This window comes from Pyrus communis, chromosome 9, assembly GCF_963583255.1.
Source record: "Pyrus communis chromosome 9, drPyrComm1.1, whole genome shotgun sequence".
NCBI lineage: Eukaryota > Viridiplantae > Streptophyta > Magnoliopsida > Rosales > Rosaceae > Pyrus > Pyrus communis.
In genome coordinates, this window is record NC_084811.1 from 25,157,206 (window position 1) to 25,179,648 (window position 22,443).

Sequence of the window (22,443 nt, forward strand, 5' to 3'; positions counted from 1 at the left end):
TTTTTTTTTTTCACAAACAGCTGGTACTTGTATTATCAAGAGAATTTATGTTATGGAGGTGAAAAATGCCATACAGCATATTCGAAGTTCTAATACGAGACTATCCATTCTTGGCCATGCTGGTTATAATTGCAACAGGGTTATTTTCAACATGGGGATTCTCCACCGGGAATGGAGAGAGTTAGGAGAACGGAAGGGCCTCATAGCTCCTTACTATAGGCGATTCAGGGAGCTAAAATATTTTGATTTGTTTATGAAAATGGTACTTTCAAGCAAGAAAGTAATAACCTAAACTTAAATGTGGTTACTATGAGTCTCTGCTACATTAATGCTTATGTTTGGTGGTACAATTTATCGTGTTATGGGTGTTCATGACTACAATTAACATTTTATATGGTCTTAAACAGGTTTGCACCATCTGCTACGATAATCCAATGGACATTGCCTTGGGTTGCAAGCATCGGGTATTTTCATTTGAGTTTTATTTCTCCCACTTCATTTTTGCCCAACTGAGACTGAAAAAAAGCCTCGGTTTCGAATGAAAGTTGAAGGGTTAGATTTTGTGTAGTAATTCATCTTTTGGTGCAGATATGTAGCACATGCGAACAGAAGGTTTATCATTGCCCACATTGTCAAACCCCAATACTTACCAAACTAAAATTGATTTGTGGGGATGAAAAGGTATGATCTTCTACCATACATTGCATATGGTATCCTTGAAGATTTTTGTTAATTAATAGGCCAATTGCACTCTCTTGTATGCATATGCAGTTGTATGCTTCCTACTTTTATTCGTTGCGTTTTCAGACTGTTCGTCGCTGGGGCTAACATTTTTTATGCTGTTGAACAGTTTTGGTGCCCCATCTGCCTTGCTAATCCAAAAGGCATGGTCTTTGGTTGTGGGCATCAGGTAGTTAATTTCATTTGAATTAATATTATCTCAAATACAAATAATTTTTCAGGTGGATTTAGAGGAGAATACTATTTACTATTATTATTATTAGATTTTTAGATTTTTTTGCCAAAAAACGGTTCTTGAGATTATTATAACTCCTCACTTTGGTTCTCGATATTTAAATCGGTATAAGTGGTCCTTGAGAAAGTCCATCTTCAATCATTTTGATTCTTTTGTGAAAAATCTCCGTTAAATTGAAGAAGCCACCAGTTTAAGGAGAGGGGCAAATTTGACAAAAAAAAAACCTTCAATTTAACGGAAATTTATCACATAATGACAAAATAATTGGACAATCTCATAGACCACTTTTATCTATTTTAAATCGCAGAAACCAAAATGAGAAGTTATGCCAATCTTAAAGTCCATTTTGGATTAAAATAAAAACCTTATTACTGTTAATGCTTATTCATTTTATCTTCTTGGTGCAGATATGTTTGGAATGTGCACGAGACCTTCAGTCATGTCCAAAATGTGGAAGTGTTGGGACCCCAATGCAGCTGTACTAAGAATTCCAGTTGTTCATATAGGTTTTCCATCATCGTTTTGTTGATTGTTGCTTTTGGATGGTGGTCTGTATCTGCTGGTTAATAACAGATATATCAGAAATGCCACATGGCATTATTTAGAAGATGAGTTAGTTAATATAGGTATAAGGGTACTGTTGTAATTAGCACTTGTGGTCATATAAGAGGTGATAGGGCTTTCATTTGTGTAAGGAATACATTGTAATATTTTCTGAAAGCATTACTACAATCTCTCTCTTTCTCTCACTCTCTCTTTCTCTTCTTCTTCGACTCTGTCATCCATTGTTCTTCCTAGTTCTTATGTGTGTTAATATGGTATCATCCTTGGAGTTGGCTCGTCGCCATTCTCGATTCTGGGGAGGCCTTCAGCTGGTTTGGGTGTTGCTCGAAGATTGGGTTTTTGGTGATCTGAAACGATGATATTTGGAGATCTGGTGGTGTGAGTTTCGTGAATCAGGTGATATTGTTTACTGATTTTGTATGATGCCTATTCTTTGAAGCTGTGGTGTTTGTTTTTCCATAATTTCGTGGTTTGATTGAAGTGAAGATTTGGGGTTTTTTGGTAGAATCTTGATGTGTTGATCTTTGACCATAAAAGCAATAATTGGGCTATCCTTCGTATCGAAATTCAACCCACACCCGACCTTCATCCGGGAACGTAACCATCACACCTCTCATCAATGGTTCCCTTAGATTGAATCGAATACGAAAAAGTAAAAACGTACCAATACATTCCCGACTCGCTGATTTATCCACCGTTAATACCGTGCCAATCTTCCCCCCAATTGCCAAAGCCACCGTCGCCGTCATACTCAACGGTGGTACCTTATGAGTCTGAATCCACATGTCTCCCATGGATAATGAATTCCATTGTGCCTCCTTCCTGTTCGTGCAATCCCCCACCAACACAAAGTCATCACGAAACATCCAAGGGAATTCAGAGTCAAGAACTCGCTGCATATCCCTCCTAGCCACAAACCTGATCAGGAACCTTCAATCACCAATGTCCCTAATTGAGACACCTTCCTTCCCACGCCACAATGACGTGAATCTATCGATGAAAGCCTCCTCATGCACCGCTCGCACTGTCAACACCTCTGCCAATAACATATAGTGAAAGCCGATCAAAGCCTCATCTACATCCTTTCTATCGATCACTACTCCCTCATTCTCTCTATCGGTGAGCTACAACTTATCTCCCAAGGTCTGCCATAATTCTTCCATAACACAATCTGTATCCAGTTCCTCCATAGCAGCCCTCCTATCCTCGCCCGCCCTCTGCACTACCTTCTACCACTCACAAAGCTCTCCAACAATCCCCGTGAACCCACTATACAGCCGCCGTCGCTCCCATAGGGTTTACGTACGCAAAAAACTCCCAGACTCTTTGTTCCGACTTTCTCGAACTAAACCCTCCTCACGAGGACGAGTGGGCACAAGTTAGCTCTGTTCATGCTTTTAAGGTTCAAAACTTCAAAATCAGCAAAATCTCCTTAAGTTTAACTTAAATTATTAGCGTATTAAGACCCTAAACTAAATTGAGTTTAACTTAAATTACCTGCTAGATTTATGCATGGACCATCAAAGAAGCACTTGGGAGAGACTTCTCAGGTATACAAGGCACACTAGACTATGGAATTGAGTATGAGAAAGGCAAGGAATCAATGCTTAAAGGCTATTGTGACAGTGATTGGAGTGGAGATGAAACTGATATGGAAAGCACATCTGGTTATGCTTTCTCATTTGGAAGTGGGGTTTTCTCTTGGGCCTTAGTTAAACAACACAGTGTTGCATTGTCAACAGCTGAAACTGAGTACATGAGTGCTACAAAAGCAACCACACAAGTGTGGTTGAGGTTTGTACTTCAAGATTTTGGTGAAGAACAAACTAAAGCTACTCATCTCTACTACGATAATACATATGCCATTGCTCTGACAAGAAATCATGTGTTCCATCAAAGAACAAAGCACATTGGAAGCAGATATCATTACATTCAAGAAGTATTGCAGTCAAACATCATCAAGCTAATCTATTGTAAATCAAAAGATCAGCTTGCTGATATTTTCACCAAGGCACTTCCCAAAGATCGATTCTACACACTTAAAGAGAAGCTTGGAGTTAAACCAGCTACTAGCTTAGAAGGGAGTGTTGGTGGATAAGCATGGTAGCTGGATCACAGATGCATAGCAACTAAAGAATGGAAGAAGGAAATGGAGTTCGAATGGTTCTAAGTGCTAGAGCAGCTGATATTCAAATAATGTAATGAACGAACAGGATTATATCATCTCTATGGTGTATACTTGGCCACGTGTCTAGTTCATTAGAAGTTAAATGAAAACATGTGTTGTGCACGTGATCATAGTCATGCTGCAAATGTGCGTGTGGGTATGCAACGGCTATAAATCCCACCATGTAAGCCGACTTTGGTGTATCGAATCCAACATAGATTCAAGGAGCTATGCACTCCTTTCTTCTCTGAATTTCATCTTCCATATATCTTCTCCAATCTCATTTCATTTACTTGTTGAATTGATTACAAATACAATTAAGCCTAAAACTATCCAAAACACTAACACTATTTGCACAATTTGATCTATCAATTTCTACCTGATACCGAATTTGCAAGTGTACCAAACACAACGATACAGCTCCAAGTTTGTTCAAAACCTTAAAAGCAAAGTTTACAAGGTTTAAGCTTCTGTTCACAAAATCTTTTGAAAAATACAGAACCACCTTTGCACATCATCTCTGCTGTTTCTTCCGAAAGACAATTTGGGCAGCGGAGACTTTCTTGCTTTGATTTACTCTTTTTATGACATATGACTGGTGGGGTAAATAGAATATGAACATTTTCTCCAAATGCTGAGCTTGCTCGAGAATATACCTTGCTAACTCCATGGCATTGAACCCGTTGGAAAGCTCTATTGTTACCTCCTTAAGCTGATCTGTAAAATTCAGGTTTTGGGATTTCCAGTATTTCCTATTACATCCGCGTGCCTGAAAACACAACAGCCAAATCAATAGGAAAAAAAAAAAAAAAAAAAAAAACATTCCAAAACACACGAAAAGTAGCAATATGAATACAAACTATGAAACAAGGAAGTGCCAGTCCCTGAACTAGCGTACATCTGTGTGTGTGTGTGTGTGTGTGTGTGTGTGTGTGTGAGAGAGAGAGAGAGTCAACTTCGACTTTTAACTTACTTTAGGTTTATGGAAGAGTAAGGAAAGGTCAGATTCTATTTGCAATGTATTCAAATTAGAAATTCCTCTCAAAAGAGATACCATTGCTGGGACTAGGTCATCACTCAAGCTCGTAATGCGCAAACCCAAGTAAGAAATATTATCAAACGGCGGGGGTATGGAAACTTCCTTGAACAGAGTCTGCAATATTATAAAGCCAGACTCTTAAACAGATGAAAGTATCCCTTAAAGCCTATAAAATAATACAGCAGCAAAGTTACAAAGTTGAGCAAAAAAAACCATTTTTCAAGAAACATGAATAATCATAAATTGTTCATATATTCAAGCCCATATAATGCTACCAAATTCAGAGGTCAAATCAATTGCTTCACACTTTTGGTAAGGTTTATACTTTGAGATGAGAGACATGACGAAGAGAAGCGGAGTAATAGATAACAATGCAATCTATTCTTCGTCCCTCTCTTCAACCCTGCGCACAGGCATTACTCCTTTAATTTTCATTCCATCCGATGTCACTACTATAGTAAAACCAAAGATCTTCAAATTTTAAACCACTTTGTAGTTTAAGAAACACGAATTAGCTATCTATTATTGGCATGTCATAACCCCATAGCCAAGATATGTTCCATGAAATATCCTTTTATAGATCCGAAAACAAATACAATATGCACAATCAAATTTCTTGTTATGGCCAAAAGAGAATATTAGTCTGCAGGGTAGTGCATCTTTACCTCAATGGTCTCGTGGCTTAGAAGAAGAACTTTAACCCTGCATATACTGCATAGAAACTCGGATGCGTTGTCAAAGTTTTCACAGATACCTCTCCTAGGCTTCAAAAAAATCTCTGCCTTTTCTAAACACATTAATTCCCTGAGATTCTGGCGGTTCAATAAACTCCCAATCCATTTGAAATATTTGAGATTTGGAGCAGAAATAGTTAATGATCTGCTTCCACGTTGACAATATTCCCAATTAACATGTATATCTTCAAGTTTCTCACCTGTGATGTTAAGATGGCAGGTGTCATTCTGAGCCGAAACAAACCTAAATGATTCCAAAGATGAGCTTTCAATGGTGATATTTACTGCTCCAACATGATAAAGCTGCAACTCCTTGATACATTTGCAGGAATTTGAGATCCATTTGGAAAAGCCGTCATCTATTTGAACATAACTCAAGTTTAAGTGTCGGAGATTAGTGGAACCGGCAAAGGAGGGAACTTTAAGAACTGTATACAGAGTCACAATCAGAGATCTCAAAGATCCACAAAGAAAGATGCAAGATGGTAATTCAAATGAAGCCATATCATTTTTGTATACCCTCAACTGAAGATCAAGCACTTCAACATTACACCTTGCTGCAATGTGGATCCACGTGATCACTCGGAAAATCTCATCAGGTAAGCTTGAACAGAGATCCAAATGTACTTGAAACTTCTGTACCTTATTACCTCCGCGAAGAATCAAAAACCTATCGAAAGAATTCAGCAAGTTTAATTGGCCCTGCTTATCTCCATAGTACGATGACCAAAATTTCAATGATGGGGTTGAGAGATAAAGCCCTCTGCATCTTTTAGAAAGGCTGCCTACTCGAATGAGTTCTTTTAAAGAGACAAGTGAAAGAATCTGATGAGCGACTTCATCTGGAAGATTACTAAACCTGTCCACTACACTCTCGGGACAGAGTCCTTGAGCTTGAGAATTCGCAATAGCCAAGAACTTATCCTTGTGTTCCATGACACACTAAGATTTCTTTTTGTTTTGGTAAGAGCACCTACCTAGTAGCTACACCTACAAAGATTAAGGACAGGAGAACAAAATTAATGCAAATATTGAGTATTTCCCCTCTAATCTAGATATAATCTGAACACAATTGTGTCAATTTTTCAGGGGAATTCTGGGTTTCTTTGAATGAATTTAGGAGACAAACACTTGCAACAAATCATAAAAAAAGCCTCACATACCATCTGTAAATTAAATTCAAAATTTTGAGATACAGAAAACACCGTAAGAGCGTCTACCCATTTGCCCGACGTCGTCAATATCACTCGTTTCACAAATATAAATAAAACGAAATAAAGTTTGAAGCTTGTCCGTCAATGGCATCCCAAATCTTCCTATTGATTACCAAAAAGAAAAGCAGAAGCAGAAAACAAGTAGAAGCTGGGCTTACCCAGAATTCATTCACCGCAAAAGCCTCTGTTCGAAATCGCGGTAAGCACTTAGCAATCGCATGCAAACAAGAAACAACCCCATCAAAATTTTCTGGAAAAGCCGCTGTCAGAAAAGCTATTTAAGTCGAAATTTCGGGAAAAAGCCGCGATCAGAAGAAGCTATTTATTAGGAGAGGGAAATTGAAAAGAAATGTGCGCGTTTCTTCATTTGGCTACCGCCTAGTTGACATGAGAGACTTTTTTTACTGCTTGGGTGGGCCTACTGTTATGTGTTTGGGTTGGGTTTGGGCTCTCTGCTTTGTAAAAACATTTTCAAAAGAGATGTAAAATTTAAAATTGAGAATTATTATTGACATTCCAAAAATTTCATTTTACACTTATCACAAATATATTTTTCTTTCTAAATATAGAAAATTTGGAGTGTAGAATGAGAATTTTGGAGTGTCAATAACAATTTTCTTAAAATATTAAATTAATATTTGATGGTTTATGTGGTAATTTGATATTTTGTATATTTTTTTGTTCTACCCAATGCGTTAAATAATAATGTCAGTCTAAATATTTTTTTTATCACTTTGTGGGGAAGATTTGTGAAGGCAACCAATCAAGTTCTTAGAATAGACAACAATATTTATTATATATTGCATTAAATCTATTAAAATAATTATTAAATGAATTTGACAGCAAAAGGCTTTACTTTCAATTGACTCAGCGCCACGTAAGAAATTGAAGAATCGGTTGGAGAGAGTTTTTTTTACTGTTATATGCCTATGAGGAACTTTTGACATTTCCTTTGGAGATGCCGTAAGGTTATATTTTTGGGGACTATTGGAAAAATTATGATAACACTAATAGATTGGTGAAATGATTATTTTTCGAGATTTTGTGAATATTCGTGAAGAGATAGATTGTGTATTGTTTGATGTTGTTGTTATTTGATTTTGATAATTTTAGCAATAGAAATTCGTAGAATCCTTATTTCAACTATTTTATCTTGGTTGTCTCTCTGCTTAGAATAAGAACTTTAACCTTATAGATACTACAAAAACCTCAAGTACAATTGTTATTTACCTCATGCTTCTGAAAAATCTCAAGTACGGCAAGCGGCACCGCGTGAGTCCTTTTTCAAACACTTCTAACTCCCAAAATAAGTTAACAAAAAGGAACTTTCGAGTGTTTTCCTTAGTTGTTTGAATTGCATGTAGAAGAGACTTATCTCGAGGATTTCAAAGGGCAGGCAGGGCAAGATAGCTACGACCCTACGATGAATCAGTGAGTGGGCTTTAGTTTTCAAATTATATTTAGGGAAGTGTTATTGACACTCTAAAAATCTCATTCTACACTCTTCACCAGTGTATTTTTCTTTCTAAATATATAAAGTTTGGAGTGTAGAATGAGAAATTTAGAATGTCAATAACAATTCCCTATAATTATTATATATAGTTTCCATAACTATTTTGTTGAATACGCATATATCATGTCATGACTTTTACTTAGAAATTTGATATTGTAGTTTATGAGTATTGTGAATCCAACTATGGCATGATCTTTTATACCATTTATATGCTCATCATGTATATGTTTGCACAATGTTTATAGTAATGTCCGGGGGCTATAGACCAGTTTCACATGTATGCTCACGTTGTTTATAGTAATGTTCAGGGTTAAAGTTCAAAACTTCAAAATCAGCAAAATCTCGTTATGTTTAATTTAAATTAATACTAGCATATTAAGACCCCAAACTAAATTAAGAAAGATGCATGACATAGGGTTATAGGACCTCTCGAAAAGCATTGTGCTTTAGGTATTAGTGAGCATAATTCCATCAGTAGTAAAAATGTTGATATCAAGTAAAATCTCACTATCCATTGAAATTTCACACTGCATGTACATCAGGACTTTTTTTTTCTTTTTTTTCAAAAAATGATACCTTTCATTAATTAAGAAAGCTATAAAAAGCTCAAAAGGCAATTCTAATACAAGCATAGCTCAAGAGGAAATACAATGGATAGGTCTAAAAAGTGCAAACCCACAACAGCAAAAAAACCTTAGATCTGGAAGATTGTTGTCTCCATCACACCAACTGCAACGCTATCGCAAATCCACCGCCACCACCAAGAAGGAGAACCTATGAACAAACTGGATGAACATAAAATGGGGCTAAGTGAGCCACTCGCGTAAAAAGTGCTCCCAGAATCCTACCAAAGAGTGATAATACCACTCTAACAACCATCCAACACTAAAGTACACAGCCGAGAAGAGACACTTGATGGGCCGAGTAGCAGAGATTGGAGGTGGAAGACTGACAATGGGAAGTTACATATGAGGAAAAGGGTCCATAAAAGCCTAAAATTGAGACAAGCTTAGGAAAGTTGAGACAAAAGCTCAAACAACACAAGAAATTAAGGGCCAAAATGAAATAGAAATGCAAAGAGGCGAAGGAGATGAGAAAGAAGTAGCTGGAATTGGCAAATAAGGAGAGAAACCTCTGCTTTTTATTCGGGAAGACGATTCAATTAGTCTTCTGTTGTACATCAGGACTAATAAGATCATCATTGTAAACTCTTCTGGATTTATCATATACCTTAAACTCAACTGTGGCGGGGGAGTTCGTCGCACTTTCAGTTATCTCCCTAAAGAGAGTAAACTGATTGGGCACATAATATATGAACAGTTTCTTCAAATTCTTAGCATTCTCGATGATATACCTTGCTAACTCCCATTCATTCGTCCCATTATTGGAAATCTCAAACGTTACTTCTTTAAGCTGATTAATACAAGCTAGGTTTTTGAGCTTCCAATATTTGTTACCAAACTTTCCAGATGCCTGCAAAAGATATAACAGACAAATATATTGAAGTTCTTAAAACGAAAAAAAAACACCACGCAATACTTTTCCAAATATATATTTAGTACAATCGAACTACTACAGGAATCATCTAAGACATCGGATAATCTGTGTTGGAGAGAGAGAGAGAGAGAGAGAGAGAGAGAGAGAGCAAACACCAGTTTTACTTACACAGCAAACAGATTTTGAGGTTACAATGTGCAAAGTATGCAAGTTAGGCATTCGTTTAAGCAGAGAGGTCATTACTTTGACTAGGTGATCCGTCAAGCTCATGTCACGCACACAAAAGTGACCAACATGAGCTAATAATCCCGGCATGGAACCTTTCCAAAATAGAGCCTGCAATGTTATAAAGACAACATTTTATATCGAGAAAGAACGAGAGCCTGCAATGTTATAAAGGCCACATTATTTTATATAGAAACGAGCAGGCTAGGTTCAGGATTCCAAACCTTCCAAACGTTTGATTCTGAATTCATTTTTAGTACATTGCTAATTGTAGTTTAGATACTGAATTGAGATAAAAATAAGCAGGTTTGAAAAGGGTATAGCTAGGGTTAGGGAAGTGTTCCGTACCTTCATGATCGCTACATTTAGCATAAGAACTTCAACTCTCTGAATACTACAAAACGCCTCAAATAAATTGCCAAAATCAGCCTTTATCCTAGGCTGGAGAAAAATCTCAGCTTTTTCCAAACACATGACCTTCTCCAGATTTAGGCGACTTGCCACCCTCCCTTTCCATTTCAAACGTTTAAGATTGGGAGCGAAAATACTTAGCTTGCTTAATTGATAAATCCAGTACATTTGTATATTTTCAAGTTTTTCCCCAGAGATATTGAGATGGCAAACATGACGGTAACTAGGCACAAATCGAAATGATTGTAAAGATGAGCTTTCAATGCATATTTTTTCTATCCCAACAACGGATTCAAGCTCTAACTCTTTAATGCATTTACATGAACATGAAATCCATTTGCAAAACTCCTCATCTATCGTAACACTGCTCAATTTTAGGCATTGTAGAGTAGTGAAACAAGCAAAGGAGGGAGTTTTAAGAAGCTTATCCCCATGCAAGTCCACCATTAGTGACCTCAAAGATTGACAGAGAAAGATGCAGGACGGTAATTCTAGTACTGGTCTCCCTAGCTCATATTTACCTGGAAAGTAAAGATCAAGTACTTCAACATTACATCTTACAGCTGTATACATCCAGTTGATCACTCGAAAATACTCATCATAATAGCTGCTTGCATCATCATCTCGACATAACCAACGTATACGAAAATGTTGTATCTTATTATCACCACGTTTACTCAAGAACCTATCCAAATAACCTAACAACTTCAATCGCTGCCGCCTACCGAAAGTCCTTACATCAAAGTTCAACGACGGAGTGGATAAAAAAAACTGCATGCACCTTTTTGACACACAGCCCACTCGGCAGATATCTCTTAAAGTGAGGGAGGAAAGAATGTGATGAGCAACTTCATCTGGAAGATTACTAAATCTGTCTATTAATCTCTCATGACGAGGACCTTGAGACTGAGAAATTGCAGTTGCCAATGACTGACGTTTGTGTTCCATGGCACTTGGTTCCTTTTAGTTTTTGTATAAGAGGACCTTACACCTACAAGGAATTGATTGAGGACATAAGAACAGAAATCGTGTAAACATACGACACGAAATTATGAACAGCAACTAAACCCTAAGGCATTATGTACATAAGCTATACAGTTTATGAAAGGTTAATAGTTGTATAGAACAAAATCATGGAATCAAATAAAAACTTGAAGTACTAGTATATGCATGGGCTAACTCAAAGGGTTTACTGCTTGATGAAGAAGGTAATTGGTCAAGAGATGGCTCCGTTCCAAGTAGCCAGCGGCAATGCGGCACACAACACAACTGATAAGTGTAGGTTTTTTAAACACTGCCCTCGAAACCCTAAAAAGTGTAGGGGATTTTTTATATTATTTATATTAAAAAAATAAATAAATTAGAGAAAACCTGTGAAGCACGGGAGCGGGATCCGGATTGGCCGGAATCTTCTGCGTTGGTGCGGATGGGAGCGGCACGGAGCAGCTGAAATACGGCTCTGATACAGCTTGGTGCATTCAGATGCTTATCGTATTCTGCACTGGTTCGATCGATAGCCTTCGCTTGTTTACGGTTGCCGACGGTGGGTCATTCACCTCCGGGCGTGTTAGGAAGACGGCGGAAAGGTTGCAAAGTTGTATGTGTCTTATTTTCCCATTCATATTATAATCCCATCCATCTTAAAAAGTTAAAAAATTAAAATGTATTTCCTCACCCACTATTATTCTCTAAATAACCTTTAATATATACATACATTGTTGGGGTTTAAAAATGCTTCACTACTTTGGAGATGTTTATCTCACAAAAGGAGAATGTAATACAGCATAATTTGATAGGCAAGAGAAAGAAAGAACACTCAAAGTGTTATACAAATTTTTTATTCTGACAAACTAGTACAAGAGGAAACACTCAAACACTCTTAGAAGCTTTGTTGCTTCTTCTTACTTCTTACTTGACACTCTCACGTCTTACTATTTGCTCTCTTGGTTGTTACAAATGGTGTGGATGCCTTCTCCTTTTATTGGCATGGATGGAACCTTGGAGAAGCATGGAAGCATCATGCTAGAGATATCTAGATAATTCCACTACCTTCCTAAGCTAGAATTATCTACACTAATCTTGTATGTTGGTGGAATCCTCACCATTCTTCTAGACTCTTCCACCAACTTGAACTTTGCTAGAATTCTCTAGCATGTGCATGGATCTTTCTTTGTGTATGGGCCGGATCAATTATCTTTGGGCCAAGACAAGATTACAATTCAACATCCCCCCTTAATCTTGTCTTGTGACACCGATTGAGTTTCTTAGTCTGGCAAAGTCTTTTTGTTTGAGTGGCTTGGTGAATATGTCGACTACTTGGTCTTGAGACTTCACGTATTCCACTTGCACATCCTTTCTTGCAATGCACTCTCTTAAGAAATGATAACGAGTATCTATGTGTTTGCTTCTGTCATGGAATACTGGAGTTTTTGCTAGAGTTATTGCAGACTCGTTGTCGACATAAATCTTTCTTGGTTCTTTTTGCGGCATGCTTAATTCTTTTAGCAAGTTTCTTAGCCAAATTGCATGACAGACGCATGCGGTAGTAGTTATGTATTCAGTTTCGCAAGTAGATAGTATGACAATCGGTTGCTTCTTCGACATCCATGTGAATGCAGTGTCTCCCATGAAGAGCATAAATCCAGTAGTGCTTTTTCTATCGTCGGAATCTCTTGCCCAATCATTGTCGCTATATCCAGCAAGTTTGTAGTTATCAAAACTTGAATAAAACAAGCCAAAGTTAACAGTACCTTTGAGGTATCGAATAATTCTTTTGGCGGTCTTCAAATGTGTAGTTGTGGGATTCTCCATGTAGCGACTGACTAATCCGACGACATAGAGAATGTTTGGTCTTGTGCAAGTCAAGTAGCGCAAGCTTCCAACTAAACTTTTGAAAAATGTTGGATCTACGCTTTCTCCTTTGTCATGCTTGGTTAGTTTGACTCCATATTCCACTGGCGTGCTTATGGGCTTGCAGTCGTTCATTTTGAACTTTTTCAGTATCTCCTTTGTGTAGCTTTCTTAGGAGATGAAAATGCATTCTTCGTTCTGCTTCACTTCAAAGCCTAGGTAGTATGCCATCAACCCGATGTCGGTCATCTCAAATTCTTTGGTCATCACTCTCTTGAACTCTTTAAACATGTTTGAATTACTTCCGGTGAAGATTAGATCATCCACATATAAGCACACAATCAAAATATCTCCATCTTTGACTTTGACGTAGAGAGCATGTTCATGAGGGCACTTAATGAAGTTGTTCTTCTGAAAGTACTTGTCGATGCGACTATTCCATGCTCGTGGCGCTTGTTTTAACCCATAGAGGGCTTTCTTCAGCTTCAAAACTTTGTCTTCATGCCCTTTGATTTCATAGACTGATGGTTGCTGAATGTAGACTTCTTCTTCAAGGACTCAATTTAAGAAGGCGGACTTCACATCTATTTGTTAAATCTTCCAACTGTTTTGAGCTGCCAAAGAAATTAGTAATCGTATAGTTTCTAATGAGCAACGGGTGCAAATACCTCATCATAGTCGATTCCGGCTCTTTGACTATAGTCCTTCACCATTAGTCTTGCCTTGTATCTTTCGACCTCTCTGTTGGCATTCTTTTTTGTCTTGTACACCCACTTGACTCCGATGGCTTTGTGTCATTTCGGAAGAATAACGAGTTCCCATGTATCATTCTTCTGGATTGCTTCAATTTCTTCATCCATTGCTTTCATCCACTTAGTATCTTGCACTGCTTCTTGGAAGTCAACTGGTTCACAATCAGCAAAGAAACAGAAAAGTGTAGGATTATCAAGTCTTTCAGCTACCTCATAAAGATCTCGTATACTTCTTGTGCATGGTACTTCTCTTTCATTTAGATTCCCACTTGACGATGTTGATGCTGGTGAATTACATAATTGGTTAATATTGGTGAAGCAGGTGGAGTAGTGGATTCTTGTTGAACCTCTATTACTTGCTCCATCATCCCTTGTTCATTCTCTTCTTCAAACTGAGGAAAGAAGTGAAGATCACCTGCATGCGACCCAAAATCTCATTCTCCTTCTTCATCGAACGTCACATCTCGACTGATCACCGTCTTCCCATTGTTTGGATTATACAGCTTATATCCTTTTGAATTTGTGTCATAACCGATGAAGATGAACTTCTCACTTTTGTCGTCGAGTTTAGTTCTCCTCTCGTCTGGTACATGTACATGGGCTATGCTTTCAAAAACTCTTAGGTGAGAGATACCTGGTTTTCTTCCACTTCATGCTTCTTGCGGAGTTTTTCCCCACACACTTCTTGTTGGAGACCAATTGGATAGGTAGACAGCACATGCTACAGCTTCTGCCCACGATTCCTTAGGCAATTTCTTGCTTTTAAGCATGCTTCGAGCCATGTCGAGGATGGTTCAATTTTTTCTTTCCGCCACACCATTTTGTTGAGGGGATCTTAGAACTGTCAAAGGTCGATGAATTTCATTTGCTTCACAAAACTCTTGGAATTCCTTCGAAGTGAATTCTCCTCCTCGATCAGATCTCATGGCTTTGATCTTGCAACCACTTTCTTTTTCTACGGTGGCTTTGAACTTCTTAAATGCTCCAAATACCTCTGATTTCTGCTTCAAGAAATACACCCAGGTTTTCCTTGAAAAATCATCAATGAAGAAAAGGAAATAATTATTTTTACCCAAAGAGCTTGGTTTTATTGGACCACACACATCAGTGTGAATGAGCTCGAGTGGCTTCTGGGCTCTTGTGGTCGACTACTTTGGAAAGCTTTTCCTGACCTGTTTCCTAAGTAAACATCCTTCACAAACTTGATCAGGGTGACTGATACACGGTAAACCTCTCACCATCTCCTTCTTGGATAATAACTCCAGTCCCCCATAATTAAGATGCCCAAAATGAAGATGCCAAAGCCAAGATATGTCTTTGTAACATATCTTGAGACACTTTACAGCATCGTTTTGAATGTTTATGGGAAACATCCTATTCTTTGACATTTTCACCTTGGCAATTAATCTTCCTTTGTCATCTCTAAGAAAAAAGATATAATTTTTCGTATGAAAATCATAACCTTTTTCTAAGAGTTGACCTAAACTCAAAATGTTGCTTTTCATATTGGGCACGTAGGAGACATTTGAAATTAATTGGTGACCGCCATTTTTTAGGGGAATAAGGATGTTACCTTTTCCTTTTACGGGTATTTTGGATTCGTCTCTAAAAGAAACGTTGCCGCTCACTGATTCATTGAGCTCTACGAAGATGCTTCTTCTTCCGCACATGTGGTTGCCGGCACCGGTGTCAAGGTACTATGTATAGTCTTGGTCTCCATCATTGTTCTTGCATGCTAGTACCACAACGCCATTCTCTTCTTTCACATAATTGACCTTCTCATCAAGTCTGTTATTTAGTGCTCTACATTCCCAAGCATAATGCCCAAACTTTTGACAATTGTAGTATTGAACTTGAGATTTTTCATACCTCAAGTTTGAGCGTCCTCTTCCACAACCTTTTGTTGAGCTTCCTCCTCTTTCGTAGTTGATATGGTTGTTGAAGTTTCAACCATGTCTACGTCCATGTCCACGTCCGCGACCTCGACTACGACTTCTTTCATATTGGCTTCTCTCATTGTCGATGCTTTCTTCTTTTTTCTTTGGCTAAACGTGCGTCTTAAGGAGCTGCTCATCATTCCCTTGCCTCTTCTTATGTTTCTCTTCATATGCTTGTAGCGAACCCATTAATTGCTCTATACTAATATCTTCCAAGTTTTTAGTTTCTTCAATCGTCATGACAATGTGCTCGAACTTGGGGTCGAACGAGCGTAGTATCTTCTCCATAATTCTAACATCTTCTAACTTTTCTCTGTTTCTTATTAATTGATTGGAAACGGCTAAGACTCTTGAGAAATAATCAGAGACTGATTCAGACCCTTTCATTTGTAGAGATTCGAACTCACCTCTTAATACTTGAAGACGAACCTTTTTCACTTGTTCGGCTCCTTTGTAAGAGGTTTGAAGCTTCTACCATGCTTACTTGGCAAAGGTTGCACTCGAGACATTCTCAAAGCCATTGTCATCTAATGCTTGGTAGATGAGGTAGAGAGCCTTCTTGTCTTTCTTTTTTGAATCTTTCAAACTTTCATTCTGGGGTTGAGATAGAGTAGCTTCATCATCTGGCTCAGTATAGCCTTTCTCCACGACTTCCTAGGCATCGTGTGAACCCAAAAGGGCCTTCATTTTGATACTCCAATTATTGAAGTTGTTGTTGTCGAGCACTGGAACTTGTAAGGCTGCCATAGCGTTGCTAGCCATAGCTCTGATACTACTTTGTTGGGGTTTAAAAATGCTTCACTACTTTGGAGATGTTTATCTCACAAAGGAGTATGTAATGCAGTGGAATTTGATAGGCAAGAGAAAGAAAGAACACTCAAAGTGTTATACAAATTTTTTATTCTGACAAACTAGTACAAGAGGAAACACTCAAACACTCTTAGAAGCTTTGTTGCTTCTTCTTACTTCTTACTTGACACTCTCACCTCTTACTACTTGCTCTCTTCGTTGTTACAAATGGTGTGGATGCCTTCTCCTTTTATAGGCATGGATGGAACCTTGGAGAAGCATGGAAGCATCATGCTAGAGATATCTAGATAATTCCACTACCTTCCTAAGCTAGAATTATCTACATTAATCTTGTATGTTGGTGGAATCCTCACCATTCTTCTAGACTCTTCCACCAACTTGAACTTTGCTAGAATTCTCTAGCATGTGCATGGATCTTTCTTTGTGTATGGGCCGGATCAATTATCTTTGGGCCAAGACAAGATTACAATTCAACATACATGTGAAATTATAAAATTGTGTCTTAAAAAATATAAACAAATAATATGTAAATGAAAATCACTGAGGTCTGCGTAGTCAAATGGAAACGACAAAGATATCCAAATTCAAAAAAATTCGACAACGACAAAATCAAAAATACGATGGACAAATTCAAATGACTCACACACAAATAATGGCATCATAATCTTCTACCTCTTCCGTAAAAGCGTCATCTTCCATCTCTTCAATGGAAAAGTCATCATCTAAGTCCATTGATATTTGTTTTACTTTCTTTGAATGATAGGAGATGAAAATATGAGTTGGGGTTTAAGGTAGACAAATCGTCTCCCACAACCAACCCTTTTTTTTTTAATTAAGCAAAACAAGATAATTAATGTCCTTATCAGTCTTTTTGCAAATGGACAAATTTGTAATTAAAAAATTCATTAAAAGATAGATGAGAAGATAAGACATTGGGGTGGGAATAAGTTCACTCTAAAATTATTATAAATTGACTAGTACCTACACATGTGCGAAATTTTTTCTTTTTCTCATGAGATTGGGCTGCGAATATTTTATAAAAAAATATAAAAATTTACTTAATTACCGTGTTACCTATTAGTACACCAATTTTTACTTTGTCACACATTCTTGTTAATTTTTGCAATTAGTCTTTTTCAATTTATTCGATATGCCGACAAAAAATTGTAAGGAGTATTGATAAATAAAAATGAGTGTGTGAATATGCACTACCCATTAATAAAATCTTCTTCATCTACAAACCATAGAGTAAAATTATGGACAATAATGTAATATCGCACAAATTAATTAATTTTTTTAAGATAATTTGGTTTCTACCACAACGTAAAATTATGAACAATAATGTAATATTGCACAAACTAATTAATTTTTTTAAGATAATTTGGTTTCTACCACAACGTAAAATTATGGACAATAATTTAATATCGCACAAACTAATTTATTTTTTTAAAACATTACATATATTTTATCATAGCATCTCTATAATGAACATGTTATTAATTTTTATTCGATTTTAAAAAACAAAAACACTTTATTTTTTATTTGATCAAATTAAAAAATAAGTATATAAAATACCTAACTGTTATGAGTACTAATGGATGCATGTTGCCCACACACAAAGTGTGTGGAATTTTTTACTTTAGTTGTTAAAATTGAAGGGGAAAGGAAAACGTGGGAGTGAGGAGAAGAGGGAGAGAGGTTGTTCCTTCTTTTTTTTTTTTTTTTTTTTTTTTTTTAAATTAGAGATGATAAACTTACATATAGATGATGTTAATAAAAGAAAACAAAATTTTGTTTTATGAAATTACGTTACTGTCTTTAATTTTTTTGTTGTGATAAAAGATAAAGATGTTTTTTCACTTTTTTTTATTAACAAAAAGAGTTCCATTAATGTAATTTTAGATTATGCGGGAAATTGTTTTACAAAAGTTAAATCCATGTGTTGCAAGATTAACAAAAAAAAGTTTCATTAATGTAATATATTTTGTTTGTGAAAATATATGGCCCAACAAATTAATAAAAAGAGTTTCATTAACGTAGTTTTAGATTATGTGAGAAATTGTTTTACAAAACTTAAATCCACCTGTTGCAGGGTTGGCGGTGAAGTCGCTTCCATAAAATCAAGAGATTTTTCAGTGTAATCGTCATACAGAATGATACACCACGTGTCACTATATAAATGGTGAGATATGTGTGTTAAAAAGTTAACAACTGAAAAAATAAAATTTTCCACCACTTAGATAAAAACACGTGTATACTACTCGTGTTCCGTTATAACCAAAAATTTCCCCATAAAATCCTCACACTGCGAAATCCCTGATCATTTCATTTTTGCCGCGCTTGGAGTCCAGCCCTTTCTGTGGCTCAACCTCCCAATTTCCAACCCTACTTCTCTCTTTCCACTCCATTCTCCGACGATGCCTCCCCGCCGTCGAGTAAGATCTCGAATCCATCTCTCTCTCGAATGAGAAACCCACCGTTTGGCTCTTACGGAGAAACTGTCGAAAGGGAAAGTTCATTTCACTTTCGATTTTTGTTTCTCAGTAACCAAACGCAGTGATTCAATGTGCTTTTTTTTTCCTTTTTTTGTTCGATTTTAAATATTGTTTTCAAGTGCTGATTTACTGCGTTGATTTTGTCCTCATTTTTTATTGAATTATGTATGAAATTGGATTGAGCAGGGTGCTGTTAGAATAATTTCATGTTGATGTTAGTTATATTAGGCTTTACGCACGATTGTTTGATTTTCGAAATCGATTACGAATTTCACCATAAAGAAAATATTCTAATGATTTCAATTGACGTCCACATGAGAGTGATGAGATAAAGAATGCCGAAAATATTCAATTGTTGGGCTTGTTTGGGATTTTGTTATGGAAGGGCTAAACGTGTTTATGATAATCAAAAGCACTTCTAACTTCATTTGGGTGAAAAACTTCTGACCCATTAGTGCTTTTTGAAGAATCACTCTTTAGGGAGCGCTTTCTAGTGCTTTTTCAGGAAGCACTTGGTTTTTTAATAAATTTTTTGACATGTTTATAATAAAATCAATTCTAACAGAAGTGTCAAGGAAGTGTTTCCTATAGAAGCAGCTCTCAAACGAGCCCTTTAACTACATTATTGCAGCTCTCTTAGGGGTTTTCTCTGTACCATCTAATTGCATAAGGGGTTTTGGGTTTTTGTAAAATTGGAGATGATTTTGCATCTTGTATGCGATTTATTTATTTATTTAGTCAATGAGCATTATGATTTTGGCGAGCTTCTGAGCAAATCAACCTTTGTTTTGTTTTGCAGGATATGAATCCTGCAGTTTTTGTCAATGCAGAGTTGTTGCGATTGTATGTTGGAAAGCGGGTTCGGGCACTGATTCAGGTGGTGCAAATTGAGGGTGAAACTATCATTGGAAAATCTACTGATGAAAGCCAGCTAGTTGTGAAGGGCATCCCAACGTTTCCTCTTACAAAATTTGTTGAGGTCATAGGCATTGCTGACAGTGATACGTCCATCCAAGCTGACACGTGGACCAACCTCGGAGAGACAACTGGTATGCCTCCTTTTTCCCCAGCCTTCTTCAGTTTCTACCTAGGGTTCACAATAAATATGTAATTGTCACTGTCGGAAGTTTATGGTGCTTGGATTTGGGATTGGGTGAAGTTGAATCTTTAGAAAGGGGCTTCAGCTTAAAATTGCCAGAAAACAGTTCATTTTATCGACACTTTTAAGAACCGAAATATACAGTTTCTGCCTAACTGTTTAAAGCAAAATAAACTGGAGCTTAAACATGCATCAACATAACCTTAAAAAGTGAGTTCCCATTTTAATCGCGGTGTATGTTCGTTCTTCAAATTGGTTATCTTGCATGAAACTTCTATAGAATGCTTGCGTTAATTTAGCATCCCAAAATCTATGTCCTCAAACTGTGGTGTTTAATCTTTTGGAACCAATGAACTATGTCCAGAAGTAGTTATAAATTTGAGAAACCCGAAATGTACCTCCTTCTTCGGTGTCCATGCCACAGTTCATCTTTTTGGTCTATTTGGTGCTTAATCGTTTGGGTATTAGAGTCTACTATTCCAGGTTCTTTTGCTGGTTCTGATATAATTCAATTTTTTCTTCACCTATTTGCAGACACATACACTTACAATCAGCTCTGTCAGATTGTAAACGGGGAATATAAAGTCTTGTTCGTCTGAGTTACAACGAGATTCAGTTGTAAGCGGGAAGGCGCTTCCTAGTTACATCGTGATGGGACAATTAATGTAGTTGGTCATGTAGTTTTAACACTATATTCCGCAGTTTTTCGAATTTTATGGCAGCGAAGTGATTAAGATCTTCGCTATTTGACATATGCAGAAGTCTCAGATATTCAAATTTTACTAGTCCTTCAAACTTTATGCGATTCATTATCCGCAAGATTGCTGTGTTGAGTTTTTTGTTTCATGTGTTGCAGATTCAATGCTTTACCCTTCAATTTTTATTTCGACTTCATATTTTTTGATGCCTTGAGCTGCAAGTTTGCCTAATCTATGCAAAAACTGTGAGCTGGGCTGTCTAATTGATGGAGGACTTTGTCCTATCTTTTGCAAACAACGTATTTTCACGGTGTAAATTTTATAATTGAACTGTTCAAAATTTTAATGTTTATTCGAAGATCATTGCTATGAATCCATCGTTTAGTCATTCAAAAATGCAATAGAGGTTATAACATGAATATTTTAACTTACAATGATTCAGTCAGGGTTGATCATGAATATTTTAACTCATTACGGTTCATCATGAATACCTAAGATGTAAAATAATGAGCAGAAGTCCATAAGTTGTCCATGTCACATAAATTATGGGCCGAAAACCCACAACTACGGCCCAATATCAAAGATTACATATCCAATAACCTTTGAACATATCTTTGTCGAAAATTCGCAAGATGACACTCAACCCTCAAAAAGCGATTCCCTTTTCGTTTTCGTTCGTTGGGTTCGAGCTTAGTAAAAAGCTCAGAGCACCGAGTTAGGGTTTCCAAATCGAACAAATTGGATCCGCAACTGAATTAATTGTTCGAATCACTGAACCAGGTACTATCAAAGTTTACACTGTTTTTAATTGGATTTTTCTCTCCAATTTTTTTTTTTTTTTTGGGCTTATTTTCGTTGAAATTTTCAATTTTCTGTTCTCATTTCTTAATTGGATAACTAAAAATGCAAATTAATGGCTTTTGTTTACTTGGGCAGTGTTAGTTCTGTGTAGAAATGTAAAGAGGGAAACGAATTAAATGTTGGTGGGTTGGCTAGGTTTAGCTAAAAAGAGCCAGTGTTTTATTTCCCCACTCATATTATAATCTCACCCACCATAAAAAGTTAGAAGATTGAAATGCTATTTCCCCAACAACGAAGTCTCCTCTGACGATAATCTATCAGAAAATGAATGACCCTTCAAATGCTCTGCTGTTGTGTGATTATGCACTCCAATAACTAGCATCAATATCCAACCATCATCAGTTGCTATAGCTTGTTGCCCTTTAACTAGAAAGGGCATCCACCTTTTCGTTCCAGAATTCCTTCTGTCTTCATCCTTTGTGTCTTTTTTGCGAATTCGGCTTACATATTGTCCATTCCTTCCACAACCCAATGTGAGTCTAGGGCTCCTGTTACCTATTCGTGCCCAACCTATTATCATTATATATCTTTTAAGGTCCTTATCGGTCATTTTACAAATGGGAAAACTTGTAATTAAAATTTTCATTAAAAAGTGGGCCGG

At 36.9% G+C, this 22,443-nt stretch overlaps 3 protein-coding genes and 1 long non-coding RNA gene across 4 annotated transcripts; 2 read left to right on the forward strand and 2 right to left on the reverse strand.

The window, feature by feature from the left end:
- The first annotated feature begins 135 nt into the window (after positions 1 to 135).
- On the forward strand, positions 136 to 910 carry LOC137744634 (uncharacterized). The gene is made up of 3 exons (XR_011069610.1): positions 136 to 464; positions 589 to 681; positions 851 to 910. It is a non-coding gene; the product is annotated as an uncharacterized lncRNA (long non-coding RNA).
- A 2,135-nt stretch (positions 911 to 3,045) lies between these two features.
- Positions 3,046 to 7,032, reverse strand: LOC137746025 (F-box/LRR-repeat protein At4g14103-like). The gene is made up of 4 exons (XM_068486072.1): positions 6,853 to 7,032; positions 5,412 to 6,470; positions 4,681 to 4,860; positions 3,046 to 4,476 (listed from the first exon to the last, which is right to left on the reverse strand). The coding sequence occupies exons 2-4, from the start codon at positions 6,414 to 6,416 to the stop codon at positions 4,222 to 4,224; spliced, it is 1,440 nt and encodes a 479-aa protein (XP_068342173.1). The 5' UTR covers positions 6,417 to 6,470; positions 6,853 to 7,032; the 3' UTR covers positions 3,046 to 4,221.
- Positions 7,033 to 9,365: 2,333 nt separating this feature from the next.
- LOC137744881 (F-box/LRR-repeat protein At3g58900-like) lies at positions 9,366 to 11,288 on the reverse strand. The gene is made up of 3 exons (XM_068484691.1): positions 10,278 to 11,288; positions 9,873 to 10,040; positions 9,366 to 9,680 (listed from the first exon to the last, which is right to left on the reverse strand). Exons 1-3 carry the CDS (start codon positions 11,286 to 11,288, stop codon positions 9,366 to 9,368), a joined length of 1,494 nt encoding a protein of 497 aa, XP_068340792.1.
- A 7,721-nt stretch (positions 11,289 to 19,009) lies between these two features.
- LOC137744049 (replication protein A 14 kDa subunit B-like) lies at positions 19,010 to 21,088 on the forward strand. Its single transcript, XM_068483911.1, has 3 exons — positions 19,010 to 19,124; positions 19,984 to 20,233; positions 20,818 to 21,088. Exons 1-3 carry the CDS (start codon positions 19,107 to 19,109, stop codon positions 20,880 to 20,882), a joined length of 333 nt encoding a protein of 110 aa, XP_068340012.1. The 5' UTR covers positions 19,010 to 19,106; the 3' UTR covers positions 20,883 to 21,088.
- The last annotated feature ends 1,355 nt before the right edge of the window (positions 21,089 to 22,443 follow it).